The 19,388-nt window shown below is 38.4% G+C and overlaps 2 protein-coding genes across 3 annotated transcripts; both read right to left on the reverse strand.

The window, feature by feature from the left end:
- Positions 1-447: 447 nt before the first annotated feature.
- Positions 448-4,666, reverse strand: LOC103145931 (actin-related protein 2). 2 transcript variants are annotated; one of them, XM_007563590.2, is made up of 9 exons: positions 4,470-4,666; positions 3,552-3,662; positions 2,793-2,951; positions 2,580-2,709; positions 2,321-2,457; positions 2,090-2,239; positions 1,285-1,430; positions 1,071-1,203; positions 448-843 (listed from the first exon to the last, which is right to left on the reverse strand). In XM_007563590.2, exons 1-9 carry the CDS (start codon positions 4,515-4,517, stop codon positions 673-675), a joined length of 1,185 nt encoding a protein of 394 aa, XP_007563652.1. In that variant the 5' UTR covers positions 4,518-4,666; the 3' UTR covers positions 448-672. The 2 variants fall into 2 exon arrangements, with proteins under 2 accessions (XP_007563652.1, XP_007563653.1); XM_007563591.2 differs by lacking the exon at positions 4,470-4,666 and adding an exon at positions 4,323-4,379.
- A 2,663-nt stretch (positions 4,667-7,329) lies between these two features.
- On the reverse strand, positions 7,330-11,267 carry six7 (SIX homeobox 7). Its single transcript, XM_007563593.2, has 3 exons — positions 9,910-11,267; positions 8,476-8,639; positions 7,330-8,340 (listed from the first exon to the last, which is right to left on the reverse strand). Exons 1-3 carry the CDS (start codon positions 10,315-10,317, stop codon positions 8,130-8,132), a joined length of 783 nt encoding a protein of 260 aa, XP_007563655.1. The 5' UTR covers positions 10,318-11,267; the 3' UTR covers positions 7,330-8,129.
- Positions 11,268-19,388: the final 8,121 nt, after the last annotated feature.

Here is a 19,388-nt window from a genome sequence, read left to right on the forward strand (position 1 = left end):
GTCACCCTGGACAGGTCACCAGTCTGTCACAGAGACAGACAGGACAAACAACCATGCACACACACCAGAGTGTGACTGTGTGGAACCAGAGTACCCAGAGAAAACCCACACATGCACAGGGAGAACATGCAAACTCCAAACTTGAACCTAGAACCTTCTTGCTGCAAGGCAACAGCTCTACCAACTGTGCCACTGTGCAGCCCAAGTCAAAATGTGTGATTCACAATTCAGACTCAGTTATTTGTTTTTATGGGGTAAGTGGTCCCAGGAAAATGTGTCAGTAAAGCCAACTGAGTCAATCAGTTTGGCTCATTTCCATATGAATTTATATTTATATTTTTATCATCTATAGGAAGATACCTGTTTTTATATTTAACTTTTTGTCTGTGCATTTATAAATAGGCCAAAAAAAAAAGGGGGGGACCAATAAATATAGATGATGCTGTGTAAACCAAGAAAACAAAAATGTCTGGTTTAATAATAAAACTTACAAAATCCAGTTGATTGCTTGCTTTACAGCGTTTATGGTAACAGAAGCATTAGAATAAAACTCATTGTTTTTATGAACAGAGAAGAGGAAGAGACAATAATTGGGCAATCTTTTTGATGAAATAACAAAATTAGCATTAGTTCATACGTTGGTTTCTCTCTGTCTTTTATGTTGTGATTGTTTCATCGGATTCCTCCTCCCAGTTTTTTCAGCACGCCTAGGCCCTTCTCCCTGTACTCCTCCAGGCTGAGCCAGAAGGAGTCCTTGTCTTTCATGATGTTGGCCAGCACAGCTCCGCCCAGGAACACCATGTGCTTGCGCCTGGGCGGGTCCTCGATTCGGATCTTGAATTTCTGCAGAGGGGCAAAGTAAAGCGAAGAAAGGTATGGGTCAGGGTATGGACATGAAAACACAGGGTGTCTGTTTTTTTTTTTTTTTTAAGTATTCTTGATTGTGATGTGGCCCCTAAATGAAAATGAGTATTGACTACCAGTACCATTGGGTACTTGTTATATTATTCAAGAACCAACACAGATGTTCACCAGTTTTCTGCAGCCTTTAATACCCTTCAGATTCTTACTGATAGCTTCTGGGTGTCTCCATCAAGCACCCTCTCCAGATAGAGTTGCTTGATCTCTCTTTCCAGCCTGGAGGGAAGGCCCGGATACATGGTGGTCCCTCCTGACAGGACAATGTGCTTGTAGAAGTCAGCCCTGCCCAGCAAAGCACAGTGGAAATGTGTCAGCATCAGTTCTTTGGTTTGTCAAAGGCAGCTGTGGAGGGGAGACTCAGACCTCAGGTCAATGTCTGCAGCCTGGATGGTGTTGAAGAGCAGCTCAGCCACGCCGGCTCCTTCCACGTTGATGAGGTGAGGCTGGAAAAGAGCTTCTGGAGCCCCAAATCGCTCTCCGCCTACATTTATCTGCCGGCCATCGGGGAGCTGCACCAAACACGCGGACCAATAAAACTTAAACAGCCAGGAAACGTTCAGGGTTTCCCCCAGCGCATTATAAGTCTGGTGGGCCACCAGGCTTTACTTGCACCCCCACCAGACTAAAGCAGTATGTTTTATTATAAGTTTTTTTTACACACTAGTAACAGTGATATCACAGAGTCCCTTTGGTGAAATGGTTGGAAGCACAGTAGCAACACAGTATTGTCAGTATGTGAACAGGTAGGGAGGCTGAGGTGTCAGATGTCTTTCAGTAACCATTGCCTGTCTTTACCAGCCAGCATGCTAACAAATACAGTGAACAAAGTGAAAAGCCTTGGATAAAGGATCAAAAAATGTCTGGCCACATTAATTACAGTGAAATGCAAAAAAAATTGTATGTATTTCAATTATGTTTGTCTTTTTTTCTAAGACTTTACAGATGGTGTTTGTGTACTTTTCGTAATCTCTTCCAATACCACGTAGCTACATAGTGATATTTTTCAAATGCCCTGTCAACTTTACATATTTTTAAACTCAGGCTGCTGATAGATTGCCATAGTACCCGTAACACTGGGTTCAGCAAGTTTTCTTGGGGAAACCCTAACTTTTATCAATTAACATAAAACCTGAAAGTATGTCTTCTTGGCTGTTGCTCCTAAACGTACCGTATAGGACTCTACCAGGTAGGTGGTCTCCAGAGCCAGGCGCTGCTCTTGTTCAATGTTGTATCCAACGTAGCAGAGCTTCTCCTTCAACATCCGCACCGTCTCAAAGTCAGCCGTGTGGTTGAAGGCATAGCCACGCAGCAGAAGGAGCTGAAGGAGGGATAAAACATCACTTGTAAAAGCAAAACTAATGGTACTGTAGAACGAATTAAATTTTTCTGATTGTCTCACCTTAATGAGGTAGCGCGTGATGTCTCGTCCTGCAATGTCCAACCTGCGCGTGAGGTGGGGTAGAGAGTAGCCCTCGTAAACCGGACAGATGTGGGTGACGCCGTCTCCCGAGTCTATAACCACCCCGGTAAGCAAACCTGAACAAACACAATTCGTCAAATCCTGAAAATATGTCCATTGGTGGGTGATAGACATAAAGTATTCAGGTGATATTAATTTATAATGCAGCCTTAAAAGCGGGAACTTGATGTCAACGTACCCTGGGCGTAGAGTGTGAGCACGGCCTGAATCGCCACGTAGATCCCATGAAACTGGTACTTTTCAAACATGACCTCAGCGATTTTCTCTCGGTTCTTGGTGGGATTCATGGGTGGCTCAGTCAGCAGGATCTTCAAAACAACAAATAACGTTAACTATGCTTAAAGAAGTCCTGTGAAACCCATAACCAGCCCTCTGTGTGTGGTCACCACACCTTGCATTCTGATGGGCTGATGCTGAGACACTCTGGGCCGAAGGTGTAGTCCCACAGGTGCAGCATGTCTTCCCAGCATCGCACCATGCCGTTCTCCATGGGGTAGGACACCTCCAGCATGGAGCGGCACTCGCTGGCTTCCTCCCCAACCATCAGGTCCTGGTCACAGAGGTCAGAGGTCATGACAGTAAGACTCGAAATGTCTTTTGTCTAGTGTAAAGGGATGCCTGTATTCCTTGCAAAACATGTAAAAGTTTAATTTTCTTTCAATTTTAATGATATATTAGAAGATAAGATCATTTCACATAGATTCCAGTTTTCCTTTAGTGAGTAATTTCACATCCACAAAATATAATTTAATGTGTAAAACTAGAAGACGCATCAAATAAACATGTAATCTGCCCTTCAGTTTGATCTATTTACCTCCTTTGCAGTCCCGACAGGATCAGGATGCTTAAAGGCTTTAATGATTTGCACAGTCACAGGTTACCTTAGTGCATAAAATGAACTGTGTGCGTTGTTGCAACCATCAAATACTTCAGAGCTGGATTAGCAAAGGGTCAGGAAATTGATTAAATTAAATTAGTGCCTCTCTATTTATGTGTAATTGTGCAAAAATGTATTTTTATTTATTACATTTTGTCACATTGTGATCAGAGTTATTTAGGGTTTTCAGAATAAAAGGGATTAAATATGAAAAAGCTTTTTTTATTTTTTAAACATTATGTCATCTTTTTATTTTTATTTAATTAGGCTCACCTTGATCTCAATGTTGCCCACTTTGGTGTTCGACCGTATGATTGGCCGTCCCACCATGGCTGGGAAAATGTGCTTGGGGAAGTTGGACCCAGCAAAGCCACACTTGACAAACTGTGCGGGGGAAGTGGAGAAAGAAACATGAAGTACATTTCGGGTGTGTGTGCAAATAAAGCTCACATTTCTGCTCGTCAGCCGAAACTGAGACTTTGTGTTGGGAGTATACAGAACTCAGCTTGATTTTTTTTTACTCTGGAACTGGAAAAGTATCTGCATGTTGACATTTAAATAAATAGTCACAGAGTGTTTAAATGCTATGAAATCAACCACAGAGTCTATCAAGATGAAACCTCTCACTTTACTGTCTCAACATGTCTGTTCGGTTAAACACACATTCCTTAGCCTGAAGCAACGTAACAAATTCCTCTAAAAAAGTAAAATAAAATCAATAAATAAGAAAGAAATGTAGGTCAACAGGTTGGTATGAATTTTATTTGCCAGTATTCTTAGAAATAAACATGTAAATCCTATAATGTTACATCAAGGTGCCTCTTTGAACATCTTAACACCTCATACTTCTCCCTGTTTTTCATCCAATTGCATGCTCCCTTCAAACCACCACAACCATTTATGGATGTTTGTAAAAGCAGGAGTGACAAGTCCAGACTCGTGCAACGAGACTGCAGTAAGCGCCGTGTTACACACCCTGCAGGATTTCTGCATCTGTTTGACTGGAAACCCAGAAATCAAAACGCTGTTAGAGATGCAGCACACCTGATTTGGATGACAGTATCACCAACGTTGGGATGACTTGGAAAGATGAAGGATACATAAAACATCATGCCAAAAAAGAAAAAGAAAAAAAACAACCTGTGATGTTATGATGATTACTGTGTGAAAGAGTTTGAAGCACTTACTCACCCCCGTCCCATTGTCACAAACCACCACCTTCCTCCCTTGGCTGTCCATGCCTTCGCTAACAGTTCAAGATACTCCCACTTGTCCGACGAGAGCCTGATTAAGCTTAATAGTGAAGGTAAACATGCATGAGTTAAACTGGGATCACAACTGACAGGTAGGCAGAAGTCTGCTCTTGAAGCGTGGGTGGGGTTACACAAAGTAAAAACACCCGTTTTATGGCGAAGGAGGATGAGGAGGGGTGGAGTTTTTAATTTTTTTATTGAAGCAGGAAAGGTTTTGTCTCGTTTATGAAAGCAGAACTTCCACAAATGACCTTTTGGATCAGTTCAGCATTTTGTGGTGCACTCTGCAGAGATTACTATTTACCATTTATGCAGGTTTGTTGATCCTCCACAACTTTGATATTGAATCTGAACATAAGCTACGATATTTGGCTATACAACCTTCTGTTATTACCTCTACAGTAAACCAGCATGTGGACATTGGAATTGTTGACACTTTATCAGTCCAATCATCAGAAAATGTTAAAACCTTTATACAGGAAAGACAGATGTGACCTGAAAACAGTCTGATCATAGCTGAAAATAATAAAACAAAAGAATTGTGAAAGAAAAGGCTCATCTTTGCAGTACTAATTTATCTGCTGCTTTGGGAGAATGACAATGATGGAACTAAATAATACAATAATATTTTACCCAGAATTAAACTTCTAGTTTATCATGAAATCCAGAGGAGGTGCAACAAAATATAAATCAATACATGAGTTAAATAACTTGCTTTTATCATTATTTTATTATTTATGAAATATTGTGATAGTGTACTTTACACATCCGTTTACATATTTAGAGACAAAAATTGGAACTCGTCCTCATAAAGATGCCAAACAAACGATACAAGAACTGAGATGAACACCAATAAGGTTATTATACAGCCCTCTGGCGGTGAGATGCAGTAGTGCGTCTTATTAAGGCTGAAAATTGCAGCCTTGCAATTAAACTTTGTAGTAATGGCGGATTTGTGACGTTACCGTACTGATCCTCCAAACGGACAGCTCGTTTTCAACTTCATGGTAACAAATTCAACACCGCATTTTTATTAATTATTCATTATTTTTTGCTAAGTTCGGTAAGCCTGTTTTTCCCAGAATGGTAACTGTTTTTTCATCTTTTGACCGTAGTGGTTCTGGGAAAGAAACCGGGCGCCATCTTTGGGACTGCTGCGGTTTCAAAAGAATCAGAAATATTGCTAAAATGTTATAAAAATGTCGTCAGAAACAGGTAAGAACTTTTTTTCGTCCGCTGTTCGATGGAGTTGTAATGGTCATAAAAACATGTTCGTACAAAATAGCTTAAAGCTGCTATTTTGCAGTATTAACACCAACTACAACAACAGTGTCGTTTTTTAAAATTTACTCGTGGTGTCTCAAAGCTTAAGATAAGTTGTTTTTGTTATGCTTTATATTTTTAGACAAATTTATTGGAAGTTATTTTACTTTTATTGAAACAATTCTTAGTATAGTCATTTAAAATTTGCAAAACAAATAATCTGAATCAGAATTCAAATTATTTTGAATTCTGATTCAAATTTAATTCAGTTCAGATCAAAAATACTTTATTGATGCCAAAGAGAAATTGATGTTATTGAACAAACTTACCCATATTTAGTTGAAATAATACAACACACATTTCAAAATCAGGTTAAATTTACATTTTTTATATTATGCCAGTTTAATTTTTTTTGTATTTATTAGTTGTGCTGTCAAAAACATTACCACAGATTTTATGAGCAAAGTTAAAACTTTTAAGAGTTGTATATCAAAGAAAGGTTTTCATATAAAAAAGCAATTTGTGATCATTTACATTAAAAACTTCCTAAAAACATAAGAGTTGTGACTTAAATTCACAAAATATATTTAAAAACTTAGAATAGTCTGCCTCATAACAATAAAACAATATTCTTTTGATGTCCATGTAAAAAAAAACAGAAGGAAAAAAAATTATACATGTATATATTTTTTTCAGGTTGCATTTCTTAATTTCCACAAATTTCATTAAAATAATTTTTGCTAAAATGTATTTAGATCCATAATGATGTTGCATTGTTGGTTATTCTTGTAATTTTTTGTGTACAAAAACTCATGACCACGTTGGATGAAAATAGTTTTACTTATTCGCACAAAACATTTACAAAATTCACATTTTCACTGAATTACAGAAACATTGTGAGAAATGATAGTTGTAAGAAAGTTATGTCATACAGCAGAGTGTTAATGAAGACACATTTGATTAGCTTTTACTGTTCTGAAATGCATTAGGCACATGGAGATAGGAACCAGTGAGTGTAGCCTAAACTTTGAACTCGAAGCAGCTTGGAAACCTCTGACAGCATCTTCCATTGAGGGACAGCAGGAAAGGTGAACAGTTAAAATGGCTGTAGTTGAAATAGTTTGTGCTCTAGCATGTTGTAGTCACAGACGGTTTGCATAGACTCACAACCTGTGTTATAGGAATGCCCTTAGCTCCATTTAAGGCAGTGAAAAGAGTCAAAGTAGTTCGTAATGACGATGTTTGCGCGCACATTTTAACCAATGTTGTAGAAGACAACAATGAGACGCACATAAACATTAGTGTACCACTGACAATATATGGTTTTACACTACTTTAAATCTGTAAGGGCACATAAGTATTAATTCATTATTGTCCATGGTGACATATTCACATACAGCTATTGCCTGTATGTGAATACATACAGGCAATAGCTGTATGTATTCACCTATATTGTTCTTATAGTTTTTTTTTGTTTTTTTTTTTCCACAATTTCCACACAAATGCATGCAACTTCCCTTTAAACTATTACAGGATCATTTATATTTACAGATTTATTTGAAACAGTAGAAAAAACACGACAGTACTAATATTCACATGAGCTAACGGACATTAGGATTAGCTCTAAAGTCTGAACCTGAGACTTAAACATACTGTTAGCCAGTAGTTGATTATCGTTCTACACATCAACAACAACCAAGCTTATGGGTTTCGTTGAGCTCCAGGTTCAGTTTGCCTCTTTGCCAGCTTACATGTAAACAATCTATTGTAGAAAACCATTGCTTATCTGTTTATTCCACTTGGTAATAATCTATCATCTAAATGGGTATTCATTTTAAAAATGTAAAAATTAATACCTTGTTCCCAATGCCATTTGGTCTTTTTGACTCTTAAAAAAAGCAGCTGAATTATCACCTCGCCTCAAACCAAAATAAATGTGAACAAACTTCTGCTGGTCAATAGTATCGACAGTGTCACATAACCACATTTCCATATATTCACCTGTAAGTAAATTGTAGTACATTTCTTTTAATCATTTGTCCCCGGGACCAGTATAAATGAATTCCATCGGCATGAAGCGTCCTGTGGAAGACGCCTTGTTTTCCTGCCAGAAAAAGACCAAAACTGAAAAAGTACGACACAGCAAAGGGGCGAAATGACCAGCACCCTTTTCAGTGCTGTTTTTAAGTGCATAATTCCTTGAACAAAGTCTGTTCAGAGGCAGAAGTTCCCCGCCGCTTTTCTTCTCTGATTAAGCAGCTGTAGCATGTCCACCATCTATAATGTTGCGTTTTTGTACCCGTGTAAAAAGAAAAGAAAAAAAAAAATTATCATCTCAAGACTCAAACTCGCCGTCGCTGCTGACGGAGATCTCTGGTGTAGACGCCCCTGTCCCTCTGCGCTCAGTCTCTGTGCTGCAGTCGCTTGCCTCTGGGCTGCCGAGGTGGCGAGGGGAAGTAGGCAGCAGGTGGGGGTGGGGGTGCCGCTCTTGCAGGGCACCGTCAGGGGAGCCCTCCGACGGCAGGACAGACGGATCCTGTTGAAGCCTGAGGTGGGGGACAGAAATTAGTTATTGTACCTCTCCTCAGTTTAAATGGAAATGCCCACCTCCCCCACGAAATTCAGTATTTAGGAAATTTCAACTCTATTATTCCTCTCTTTAAAACGATGTGGGAACCTGCCTGTTTTTTGCCGATGCGGCGCGGTCTCTTTGACGGCGGTTCTTGAACCAGTTACCGACTTGTGTAGGTGTGAGACCTGTGGCCTGGGCCAGGTGGCGTTTCCTGGACGGGTTGGGGTAGGGATCTTGGAGATACCATTCTCTCAACAAGCTCCGAGTCCGTTCCTGGAAAATGGGAGATATTTCATCTTCAATCCTTACGTTTTAGTCTCTAATGAAACTGGCTTGTCCCTCTTGTATGATGCGGTCGTTGAACAGATTAGACTAGATTTATAAACAGATAAACACTGTTTACAGTTGACGTATACATGACCATGTATATCTACTAAATTGGATCATGCTAAGGGGCTTAGTAAGATGACAGACTGGTCATCCCCACAGAGGTTTGGATTAAAGATTATACGATTATGAGCAATACTTCCACTGGCCACAAGAGGGAGCGCACGCACACAAATATGGAGGCAAAGTTCACGCTCTTTCCTCTAACATGCTGTTGAAGCAATTTATATTCATCTGATATTTTTTATAATAGGCATAAAATATCCCCAAAGGCTTTAGTAGTTTAAAAGAATATTTTAATTTTATATTACATCTAGAATTATTTAGAATATTTTAGGAAATGTGAAAAATATTCTAGTGACAGAAAATGTTTTAAGAAGACATTTTGTACAGAAGAATGCAATCGTGACCAAAACTGCAATCTTAAAAGTTGAATTCCTTTATGGAATAAAGATGAATGAGATTTATTTCGTTTTTCCAACATATTAAAATAAATTCCACTATATAGCTTTTTTTATATGTCAAAGACAAATTTAATGCACAAAAAGCAATGATAAAAGCTTGGCTTCTCAGTTAATTTGACGTTATATAAAGTACTTTAAAATATGAAGATGTTAGATAAAGTAACTTTTGTTTTTCCGCCACACAAAATAACCACAGCCATTGCTAGAAGGTGAGATCATTGCTAGTAAGTCAAACAAATAGTTAAAATTACCACAGAAACAACTAAAATATATTTTTTTCTCTGTTTGTCAGTATTGTTTTTATTTGTTGTAACATCTATAACATAGTTGCTATGTTACCATTTTGATTCTTGATATTTAGCAGTATTTCCAAGAAGGATTTACAAGACCTCACAGTTGATGGTTGATTTGCAGCTACAGCTTAGAGAGTCACTGAGATGGAGCATACTTGTGCAACAGCCTGGAGTCATTTAGACGCACAGGCCGAAGGATAAGGACGATCATCTTAAGAGCTCAAAGTCAAGCCTGTTTGATCTCAAAGTCAGAGAAAAAATTATCTGGACTGGTGTTTTTAAAATATCCACTTAATGTTTGTGCTCTCTACGTGCCCATTGTTTTCTTCTAATTGATGAATTGAACATCTTTATCGTAAGTATAAAATACAAGTTTACAACGTCTGTGTAAGTTCTTACCTTAAAGCAGTGCGTCTTTTGCTCGCCATCCCAAATGGTGCGGGGCAATGGAAACTTCTTCCTGATCCGATACTTCTCCACCGGGCCCAGCGGCCGCCCCCTCAGCCTTTCCGCCTCTCTGTAGTGCGCATCCAGCCAGAGGTCTTGCAGCTTGGCATGTGACTCGCGGGTAAACCTGTGGCTCTGGAGGATCTGATAAAGTGCCTCGAAGTTCCCGGTGTGGAAGGCGACCAGAGCTCTCGCTCGCATCACAGACTCGTGCCGATTGAGCGCCTCCCCCGCAGAGCCGGGCACGGCGGCAGGCAGCGACCAGAGGAACCGACCCAGGCGCTCGATATCCCCGGTCTCCTCCAGGTTCTCGCACACCCGGGCGACCTGGTCGGGCGTGAACATCGGCAGTGGGAACATCTCACCTCGTCGCTTCACGGTAGCTCGGCTGAGATATGTTCACAATCCACATGGGACGGTATATCCGTGTGTTGAATCTCCGTAGACCTGTTGGAAAGGTTTTGCCACAACTTCAGCAGCCTCTCCTGGTATTTAGGTGTGGGTACTTCTGGGAAGACGCTGTTGGCTCCACCATTACAGGCAACAGCAGAGACAAATGAAGAAAGAGGACAAGCAGTTGCTAGTATTTATAGCTAGATACAATTAGCATCTCTGTGGTTGTTTTGAGAAGGATTATACGTCCTGGCCATTAGCCTCTTAGTGGGGGGTAGTGTGTACAGAGGTGCCTGGCTGATCAGCTTGTTTGGCTTAGCCTGAGGATACACCGACTGCCAGGATGACTGCAGTGAGCAAACAAGTGAGGAAAGATTATTTAAAAGGTCTGATCTTTAGGAGATACATGTCCATCTCAGGAGCAGATGATGGAGAGAAGAAAATGTGTGAAGAAAAAGGAAATAAACACTAAAAAGAACAAGAGGCAGAAAGTTTAGAGGCAGCTGATTTCTTAGAAAATTGAGAACTTAAAAGAATCCTCTTAAATAATATTTTTGCATAATTGACTAAGTATGTTTTCTTGACATTTGCCCAAGGGTAAATGTTGGGATAGAACCCCCTCACCCCCACCAGCTAATACCCATGTAATTAAAGCAGACATGGGTTACAGATATTCTATCCCCGGTGACCTCTCCTCACACCAGTTCAAACTGGGAACGCTCCTGGACGTCCATACAGAGCAAGTCAGGACACCATGTTATTAATCTGCAAACTGGTTCAGTCCTTCTTATCTCAGTAGCTCATTAATCAGTCTAAGGACAATTTTCCTATTAATCAGTCAACAGATCCTGTAAGCATCTGTTGGCTAATGCGCAAACATGTTACACTTCATTTACCCAAAGTAGCCTAAAGGGAAACAAATGTGCTCCCAACAACATCAGTGTGGAGGTGACGTTTATTTTGCAACAGGTAACCCTGAAGCCAGATATTGATTATTTCCAGAGTGATTAAGGATTTGAGCAAAGGTTGCAGTCAGGTGAAGGTTTGTCTGGCTTAAAACGAAGTAAAAAAAACAAACAAAAAACGTAGAAATCTGTCGAGAATCCAGGTATTAGGAGGCTGGAAAACAATAGATCAATAAGCAACTGAAACCCTGACTTGTTTTCACATTGTACATCAACTACTTCAAGTTGTCACTCAGAAATCATTTTAAATGTAAATGGGGACATTTTGTGAAGTCCTATGTTAGAGCAATACATGCATATAAGATCAAATAAACTGGTTAGAGAATAGCTGCATTTCCGTTCACCTTGAAATTACTCAAACTGGAATTACAAAAATAAATACCGTTATTTGTGTCAATTTTGAAAAATGTAAACATTTTTGGTAAGATATTTTAGGATGAAGTGATTTTTTTCGGTGGTAAAACTGCAACAGAGACACTTTCTTTGCATCTCACAAGTCATGTCATCAACAACCAGATGTTACTACTGGCGGAAAAGATGAAGAAATCGACAGGAAGTGGTAGGAGGATGACGCGGCAGCATGTTTTTTTAGTGACATCACATGAACAAACTTATTCATCTGGGATTAGAAACACAGCAATTGTGAAATTGTGGGGTTTTTTTTACATTAGCCAAATATCGACAAAGTTTTGCGCACATTTGAAATGGAAGCGCATTTTCCAAATGATCCAAAAATGAAAATTTAGTGTTTTTCTTGCGAAATTCCAAAGGTAGTTTTTATGTTCATCCTTTATTGCATCAAGTGTTGAAGAAAATGTGGAAGAAGATGCTTGGTCCTCACAGAGACCCAACTTAAGTCTATAAAGCATCTTTGGGATAAATTAGAGCATCAAACATGATTGTCTGACTTCATAATTGCTGCCCTGAAAAAAATTATAAACAATTTACATAAACAGACTTCTGAACCTTGTAGAAAGCTAGTTTAGAAGAGCTAAAGCTGTTAAACATCTTGTTAAAGTATTTTATTATCAAAAATAGGTTATTATTAGTTGGTATGTCATAGTGACCCGATAGGTTTTGCAAAATAGTTTATTAAACTCAATGTTAGCGTCTGTGGGGAAAGTTGTGAACAACTGCTGTCTTGCCTGTAATGGGTAAAGTTTTCATCTTGGTAAACTCTGATTAGTTTCTATGGAGGCTAATGCTAACTGCTAGTCAGAGCGGGCCCAATATTAATGGAGAGCTGCCATCTTAAAGTGGCTCCAATCTCAAATCTGCTTGAGATTTGAGATTGGAGCCACTCAACTCTAATTAAACTAGTTTATGAGTTTAGTTAAATTCATAAACTAAACTTGTCTATGAGTTTAGTTTAAATGCCTTCAGTATTCTTAAACTACAAAATATGATCCTGCTGCTGAAGAAGAGACCAAGAGCTTTGTTATTGTTTTATAAATGCAGTTGATTGTGTTGATGACAAATTATAATTAGTTTCTGAAAGAAACATTTTATTTCCAGACAAAAAGTGAGCAGAAGCCGAATGAGATTTTTACTAAGCATAAAAGTGAGAAAACAAAATATTTGAAGATGGATAAAACCATTTTCTAAATTGAATAAAGTGAAAAGGCAGAACAAGTTGAAAGAATGAATAACAAAACTTTGTGAAACATCAGAAATCAGTTATTTTACAGACGCCTCGCAGCATTTCAAGTGGGAGGCGTAAAAACCTGCAGGGTTATTGTACAAACAGTTGGGAGTCAATTGATGCCTGTTGGATCCTAAGTCTAGATTAAATTCACCAGTGGGGCGGTGGGTTAACAAAACGAAGGGGACAAGCTGTGTCGCATGTGTGTGCGTGTGTGTGTCAGTAACACTGTTTGGCACAGAAGAGGAGAAATGAGCTCAGTGAAGATCATGCTGCCATTTAATCTAACTCCTCCAAGTTTTAGACACTTTGCACCTCCACCGCCACGCAGACTCGCATAGACAAACATTTACCTTCATTAGAAGGAGTCCACCCCCCAGCGCCCCACCTCCCAATCTGTTTAACATTTTTAAGAGCAGACTGAATCAAAATCTGCTTAAGCACACTCAAGCCGTTAGAATAAGACGAATAATAAGATGGTTGATGAACAGATGATGTGTTTGTAGAAGGGCAGGGGGGTAAAGGGTGAGACGAAAAGCTTGATTATACTTTAATGCTATAATTAGATAGCAAATACACATCACATATAAAACTGTTTTGATTTTCAGCATAAACAATTTTTTCACAATGTGGACACACGTTGAATACTTCCAACCTGATTAAATCATTGGTCTTTTATGTGTTCCTGTGTATGTTTTGATGTTGACTGTTTACAATATGCATTACAGTGTGATATAGTTAAAATGGCACCAAACTCCAAGTTTTGGCATTCATAACCTGTAACTTTGCAAATAATCCAGTTTTCAATTAAATCTTCATGCACCTTGTAACTAGTGACATTTTACCTTTTCCCCATAGTTTTTGTTGTGTATAATAATACACACAGGTATGAAACATCAGTTTTCCACCACCAATGTATTTTTCTGGAAGCTATTAGCCAAAACCTTAGCTTAGCATCATGTGGGAGTATAGATAATCTAACCCTCAGTTCTACTATCTACAGCAGATTAACAGTATTTGATAATAATTTTCTTTCTGAATATGCAGAAATCCAGTTTAGTCTTAACTTGAGACCTCTCAGATTATTCATAGAAAAAATAAAATCTTTTTGGCATGAGAAAAAAAAAACTTTTTCACATAAACGACAAAATCAGCTAATTATACTTGAATGATTTGGATGTATCCCTACTTGGCATAATATTCTCTCTTAAAAAACAGCACTTGTTGATTTTGTCAGCAGACAAAGCAGGGGTCATGCACTGTGGTGTGCCACGCAGGAACTGGGGGTATAAATCCACACCAAGCACAATTAACAAGCAATTGGGGAGGAGAAGTAATTAGTATTATCTGCTTATCATCGTTACCCCTATTTGAAGGAAAAGGGGTTACAAAACCCACAGTGACATTTACACACACACACACACACACACACACACACACACACACACACACACTTAATTCCCTCATGGCTAATGTGTAAGAGCTAATTACAAGCTCATTTACAACTCAATGGGAGCATCCTCTCAGACAGGTCTATCCCCCTGCATCCTCCCCTTCCCTCGTCTCCACAATGCGGTTTGCTGTACCGCTCAGGCCAGGAGGACTCAGAAAACGACTCCCAAGGTTAAAATGTGTTTCCAGAACAAAAGCCTGTTCCAACCAGGGAACTGTGTCCAGCACTGTCCCAGTGTCTTTGGACAGTTTTTACCAGAACAATGTTCCACAGTAAATGGTTTGGAGGTTTAGTTTTGTAAAGGGAGAGTCTTAATAAGCCCTTTGAATTTTAAACATTGTAATTCAGTCATATCAGGTTAAAATTGTTTGCATAATATTTACTGTAACTTAAAACTTTAATATATTTTAATTAAATTGCATTTCTTTATTACAGTCTCTGATAAAAGAGAAAATATGTCTTCAATTCAAAGTCATATTTTAGGGGTTTGAACACGTTCTGAGGCACATTTTAAACAACCACAAACCCGACAGATCAATGACAAAATTAGCTAATTTTGTGTTAATCTTTTGTGCCTAATTCCTCATAGGGACACTTTTGACTCAGTTTTGTTTAGTGAATCTTTATGAATGTTAAAAACTCCCTCTGATTTTCAAGTGATTTTAACTTAGTTTCACAGTGTAAGCGCTATGAATGACTGTGAGTTTATGGCTGGAAATGCTTCAGATTTATCAGGAGTTGGTGCTGGAGTTTATTCCTGAGTGAAGGCTGGAAAACACAGAGATTAACTCTTTCTTTTGGCATTAAGTACAGCAAGCTTCTGTTCATTTTATGTGCTAAAATAACAAAGAAACATCCCTACAAATTAATATTTTACTCACTGTGTTTACATTGGCATTAATAAGAAGAAAACTGACTGTATAAGTTCATCTTTCTGTGGTCTTTAAAGTCTGATATTTTCTCTAACGTTGAAGGAAAGAATCACTTCTCATGAATTCATTTACAATCTGATAAATAACTAAATATAATTCTCTACAGTAGTTTTTGTTTCTCTTCATTTTGATTTCTGAAACAAAAGCCTTTGATATGCGAGTCAGAGTGTGTTTGCGTCAGTGTTATAGTTCACCCTCCAGACGGTATCATGTTCACTGTTTGAAGGATCGGCTTAACCACAAGCTCACAGTTATCTGACAAGCTCCAGTTTAAGCCTTTAAAAAATAGAACAGCAAATCACTGCCTGCTCAGGACCGGGTGTCTTCTGGGTTTGTGGATCTGCTGCTTCCAAAGCTTACGAGTCTTTTTCTTATTTCAAAAACACAGAACAAACAGGAAAAATACTCACCAAGTTTACTTTTAATGTATAAAAACATTGGTAGTATTAAGGAAAATGTAGGTTTTTTTCACAATGCTCAGCATCATCGCAGTAGTCAACATCAGTGTTGTGATGTTTTCCATTTATTCAGCTGGATTTCAATAGAAAATCAGGGAGTGATGCCGTAATGGTGCAGATGTTTGCATCAACCTCTAACTCTCAGAAAAAATATATTTATTTCTGCTTGAATACACTGCACTGCAGGTTTTTTGTGTTTTTAAAGAATCTTTAATGACAGTATGGATCATGTTCAGGCACTGATTCATTGAGAACCACCAGAAAACAAGAGCTTTATTATTATTATTATTATTATTATTATTATTATTATTATTATTATTATTAATCTGCAATCTATTAAGTGTTCTGTGACAAAAGCATATTTTTACTGACATCATTGAAGATTTATTGAAGTTATTTTCAGATTTACAAGTATCTGTATCTTAATGTACTTGTGCTTTTTCATTCATTACCTTTCAATTAAGCTAAATTTTATTTTAACAAGCAGAAAGTCTCTGAACTTCTACTAAATATTTATAAACCGTATTAATAAAACATTGTCATTGCTACAGATATTTCTATTACCCTGTTAATCAGGACAACTTGTTTAATATTCAGATAGTCTGTTGCTTTATCATCTGACAGGTGTTACTGGAATTGTTAAGAGATCCACAGGGATTTAATCTGGGTCTTATTTTTGCCTAATACCATAATGCTCATTAATTCCTGCTTTGGTGTCTTACCTCCCCTGATCTCTGGATTTCCCAGTCCAGCTTCTCCAAACACTCCACTGAAACACACACGGCCCAGAGGAGACGACCACTCAGCTGTTCTGTGCTTCTGTCCTTTAAAAGTTGAAGGAGGACAGAGTGGCAGAGATGCGCTCCAATGGGTCACACACCAACAACTATTGATGCTGAATTTAACTTTAAATTGTCTAACATTATAAAAAAAAATTTAAAAAAATGTGATATTTGGATTTAGTTATCTCAGAGGTCACAGTTGTAGATTTAGAAGCTTCTCAGTGATTTTAGCTTTTCATAGCAAATCATCCTAAATGATCCACCTAATGTTTTAAATTACGCAGTGCTGTGAAAAAGTACAAATGAAAGTATTCACCTCCTACTTTTGCTTTTCTGTGACACTTAAATGTTTCAGATCATCGATCTAATGTTAATGTCAAACCCAAATAAATATGAAAAGCAGTTTTCAAATTAATAAAATGCTTTAAAAAAGAATTGTGTGAAAAAAAGTAATTACCCCCTTGTGAAACCATGTGTGAACCGTGATTATTTACCTTTATCTGGAAAGAATTTCACTGTCCCCATGTCTCACAACATAAAACAGGCTAAAAGCTCTCTGTACTCCAATCTAAATAAACTCAAGAACAAATGAGAACAGATGTAATTGACATGTATCAATCTAGGAACAGTAAGAAAACCATTTGTAAGACTTTGACTCTCTCCAGAACAACAGTCAGAACCATTATCCACAAATGAAGAAAATATGGATCGCTGGAGAATCGTTCAGGAGTGGCCGATCTCCAAATTTACTTGATTCACAATTCATCCTGTTAAATTCATATTTCATGGTTCAGCAAGAAAGAGACTGGGCAAAATGGTTTCCATGGTAGAGACCAAAGCTAAAACCAGCACCAACCAAAGCGTCGCAAAGGTGTTTACCAAATTGACCAAAACAAACCTTGACGATCACCAAAATATTTGAGAATATTCTGTGGAAATAAAAGTCTCTGGAAGGTGTGTGTCTTCACATCTGGCGTACAACAATCAGCATTTCAGAAAAACAACATCGTACCTACAGTTAAAAATGGTGGTGGTGGTGTGATGATCTGGGATCAGGAATTGGACATCCTGTGAGTGCTACAGTTCAATTCTACAAAGTGTCCTGTTCATAAAAACTTTGGTTCTGATCCAAAGCTCACCAAGAAGTCCGTAAGATGAACATTTTTGGAGTGGCCAGTTGAAATCCAACTATTAGATCTGACAGAGAGGCTCATTCATGCAGGAAAACCGTCCAGCTCAGCTAATTTACACAATTCTTCTAATCAGAGTGAGCTAAAATTAGTCCATAGTGGTTTTAAAGTTGTTTCTGCCAAGAGTTTAACAGTAGAGTAAGTGTAGAGGATAATTACTTTTTCACTCTGGACACTGTTGGGCTGAATCACTTTAGTCCCTTAAATAAATTATCATTTGAAAGCACTTTGATTATCTGAATCATTTGACGTAGAAAAGCTAAAACAGAAGAAGTTTTTAAGAGCTAAACAGCTTTTCACTGCTCTGTATTCCTGTCTTTAGCTTTCGACAGAGTTTTCTTGAGCCCAAGTGAACATTTCACAAAAACTGACGCCATACTCGCATAAGGGTTACAAACTTAGTGAAAACAAATACTATCACCCTCACTCGTAGCTTATATTGATTTTGAATCAAGTCGTATTGTGTGATCCTTTTGCGACAGCTCAACCCAAGTTTAATCTGTCATATAAATCCGAGCTAATCTCCTAACAACGGCTGCAAAGGCCTGCGTGCTGAAATCGACAGAGCTGCTCCTGCCGAGTTACTCTAACGTTACAGGTATAAAAATAAGAATATAACATTTGTTTTGTTCTTTTTCTTGCAGCGCTTGTAAAGAAAAAAACAAAACTGCGACTCCATTAGAAAAATGTTAGGCTTTCGCCCAGTTGTGTTTTTCAGACGTGGTGACTCTGGTATCATGGCCGCCGTCGTCTGTTCCTGAAGAACTGTGATAACTTCAGTGGAAGCTAAAACTCAGTGTGTGAGAGCAAATGGTTACAGCATATGTGTCATCTGAACTTACACCTGTTGAAAGACATTGATACGGATGGAATCATGATGACTTTTATCGATCACTCTGTTTTCATTGTGTGTGTGTCTGTAGCTCTGCTTCCTGCTGGGTTCCTGGGACAGCAGGGGTGGGAGGTGTTGGCTTGGTGAGAGGGATTACCTATATCTGTTAGGCCTCCTTTTCTCTCCCCCAGGCAGTGTCATGTCTCATTACTTCTGTCCTCCAGGCCGGATAGTCTGGCTTTAGCTGGGATACATTTAAAATGCCAGCTAACCTGGCACTACAAGAACTCCAGGTTTAGAGCAGAGTGATATGTCTGTACTGTGCCTGAGAGGCTTTTATTCAGTAAGCGCACATGTAAACTTGCCCCAAAGCTGACGCTGATGGCCGATAAGCCCTCATTTGTTTAAGTGAAATGGATCCCGGCATCTCGGAGAGAAGGGCAAGGCTAGCCTCACGTATTTGGTCTGTTATTCTGGTTCTCTTATTAATAAATAGTTGTATTTTTAGGATAACAAATACGCACTCAAGTTGCATCTGATTGTGCATTTGTGAATAGAAAAAGAAATAATGAAGGCAAAGCAGGAAACTGTGGGAAGTACAACATTATTTTCCAACAGTAAACTACACAGTTTTAATAAAATAAACAAAGACATTGAAATGTTGTAGGAGAGGCAACTGAAAATATTCGTAGATTAGAAGGATAAAAAAAGGTTTCATGTTTTCATAATTAAGATTTATTCCATTTCTGACATTTCTTGAGTGTTACCTGTTTTCTACGTCAAG

This window comes from Poecilia formosa, unplaced genomic scaffold (assembly GCF_000485575.1).
Source record: "Poecilia formosa unplaced genomic scaffold, Poecilia_formosa-5.1.2 Scaffold149, whole genome shotgun sequence".
Lineage (NCBI taxonomy): Eukaryota > Metazoa > Chordata > Actinopteri > Cyprinodontiformes > Poeciliidae > Poecilia > Poecilia formosa.

Bases quoted from the DNA above. Each gene is read 5' to 3' on its own strand.
- six7 (XM_007563593.2), bottom strand. From the start codon at position 10,317: ATGTTCCCACTGCCGATGTTCACGCCCGACCAGGTCGCCCGGGTGTGC. The intron at 8,640-9,909 runs GTAAGAACTTAC...CCCATTTTCCAG, and splicing joins AAAAGACGCACTGCTTTAAG to GAACGGACTCGGAGCTTGTT. The intron at 8,341-8,475 runs GCAGGTTCCCAC...CCCCCACCTCAG, and splicing joins GCCGCATCGGCAAAAAACAG to GCTTCAACAGGATCCGTCTG.
- LOC103145931 (XM_007563590.2), bottom strand. From the start codon at position 4,517: ATGGACAGCCAAGGGAGGAAGGTGGTGGTTTGTGACAATGGGACGGGG. The intron at 2,952-3,551 runs GTGAGCCTAATT...CTCTGTGACCAG, and splicing joins TGGGCAACATTGAGATCAAG to GACCTGATGGTTGGGGAGGA. The intron at 2,710-2,792 runs GTGTGGTGACCA...GTTGTTTTGAAG, and splicing joins TCAGCCCATCAGAATGCAAG to ATCCTGCTGACTGAGCCACC.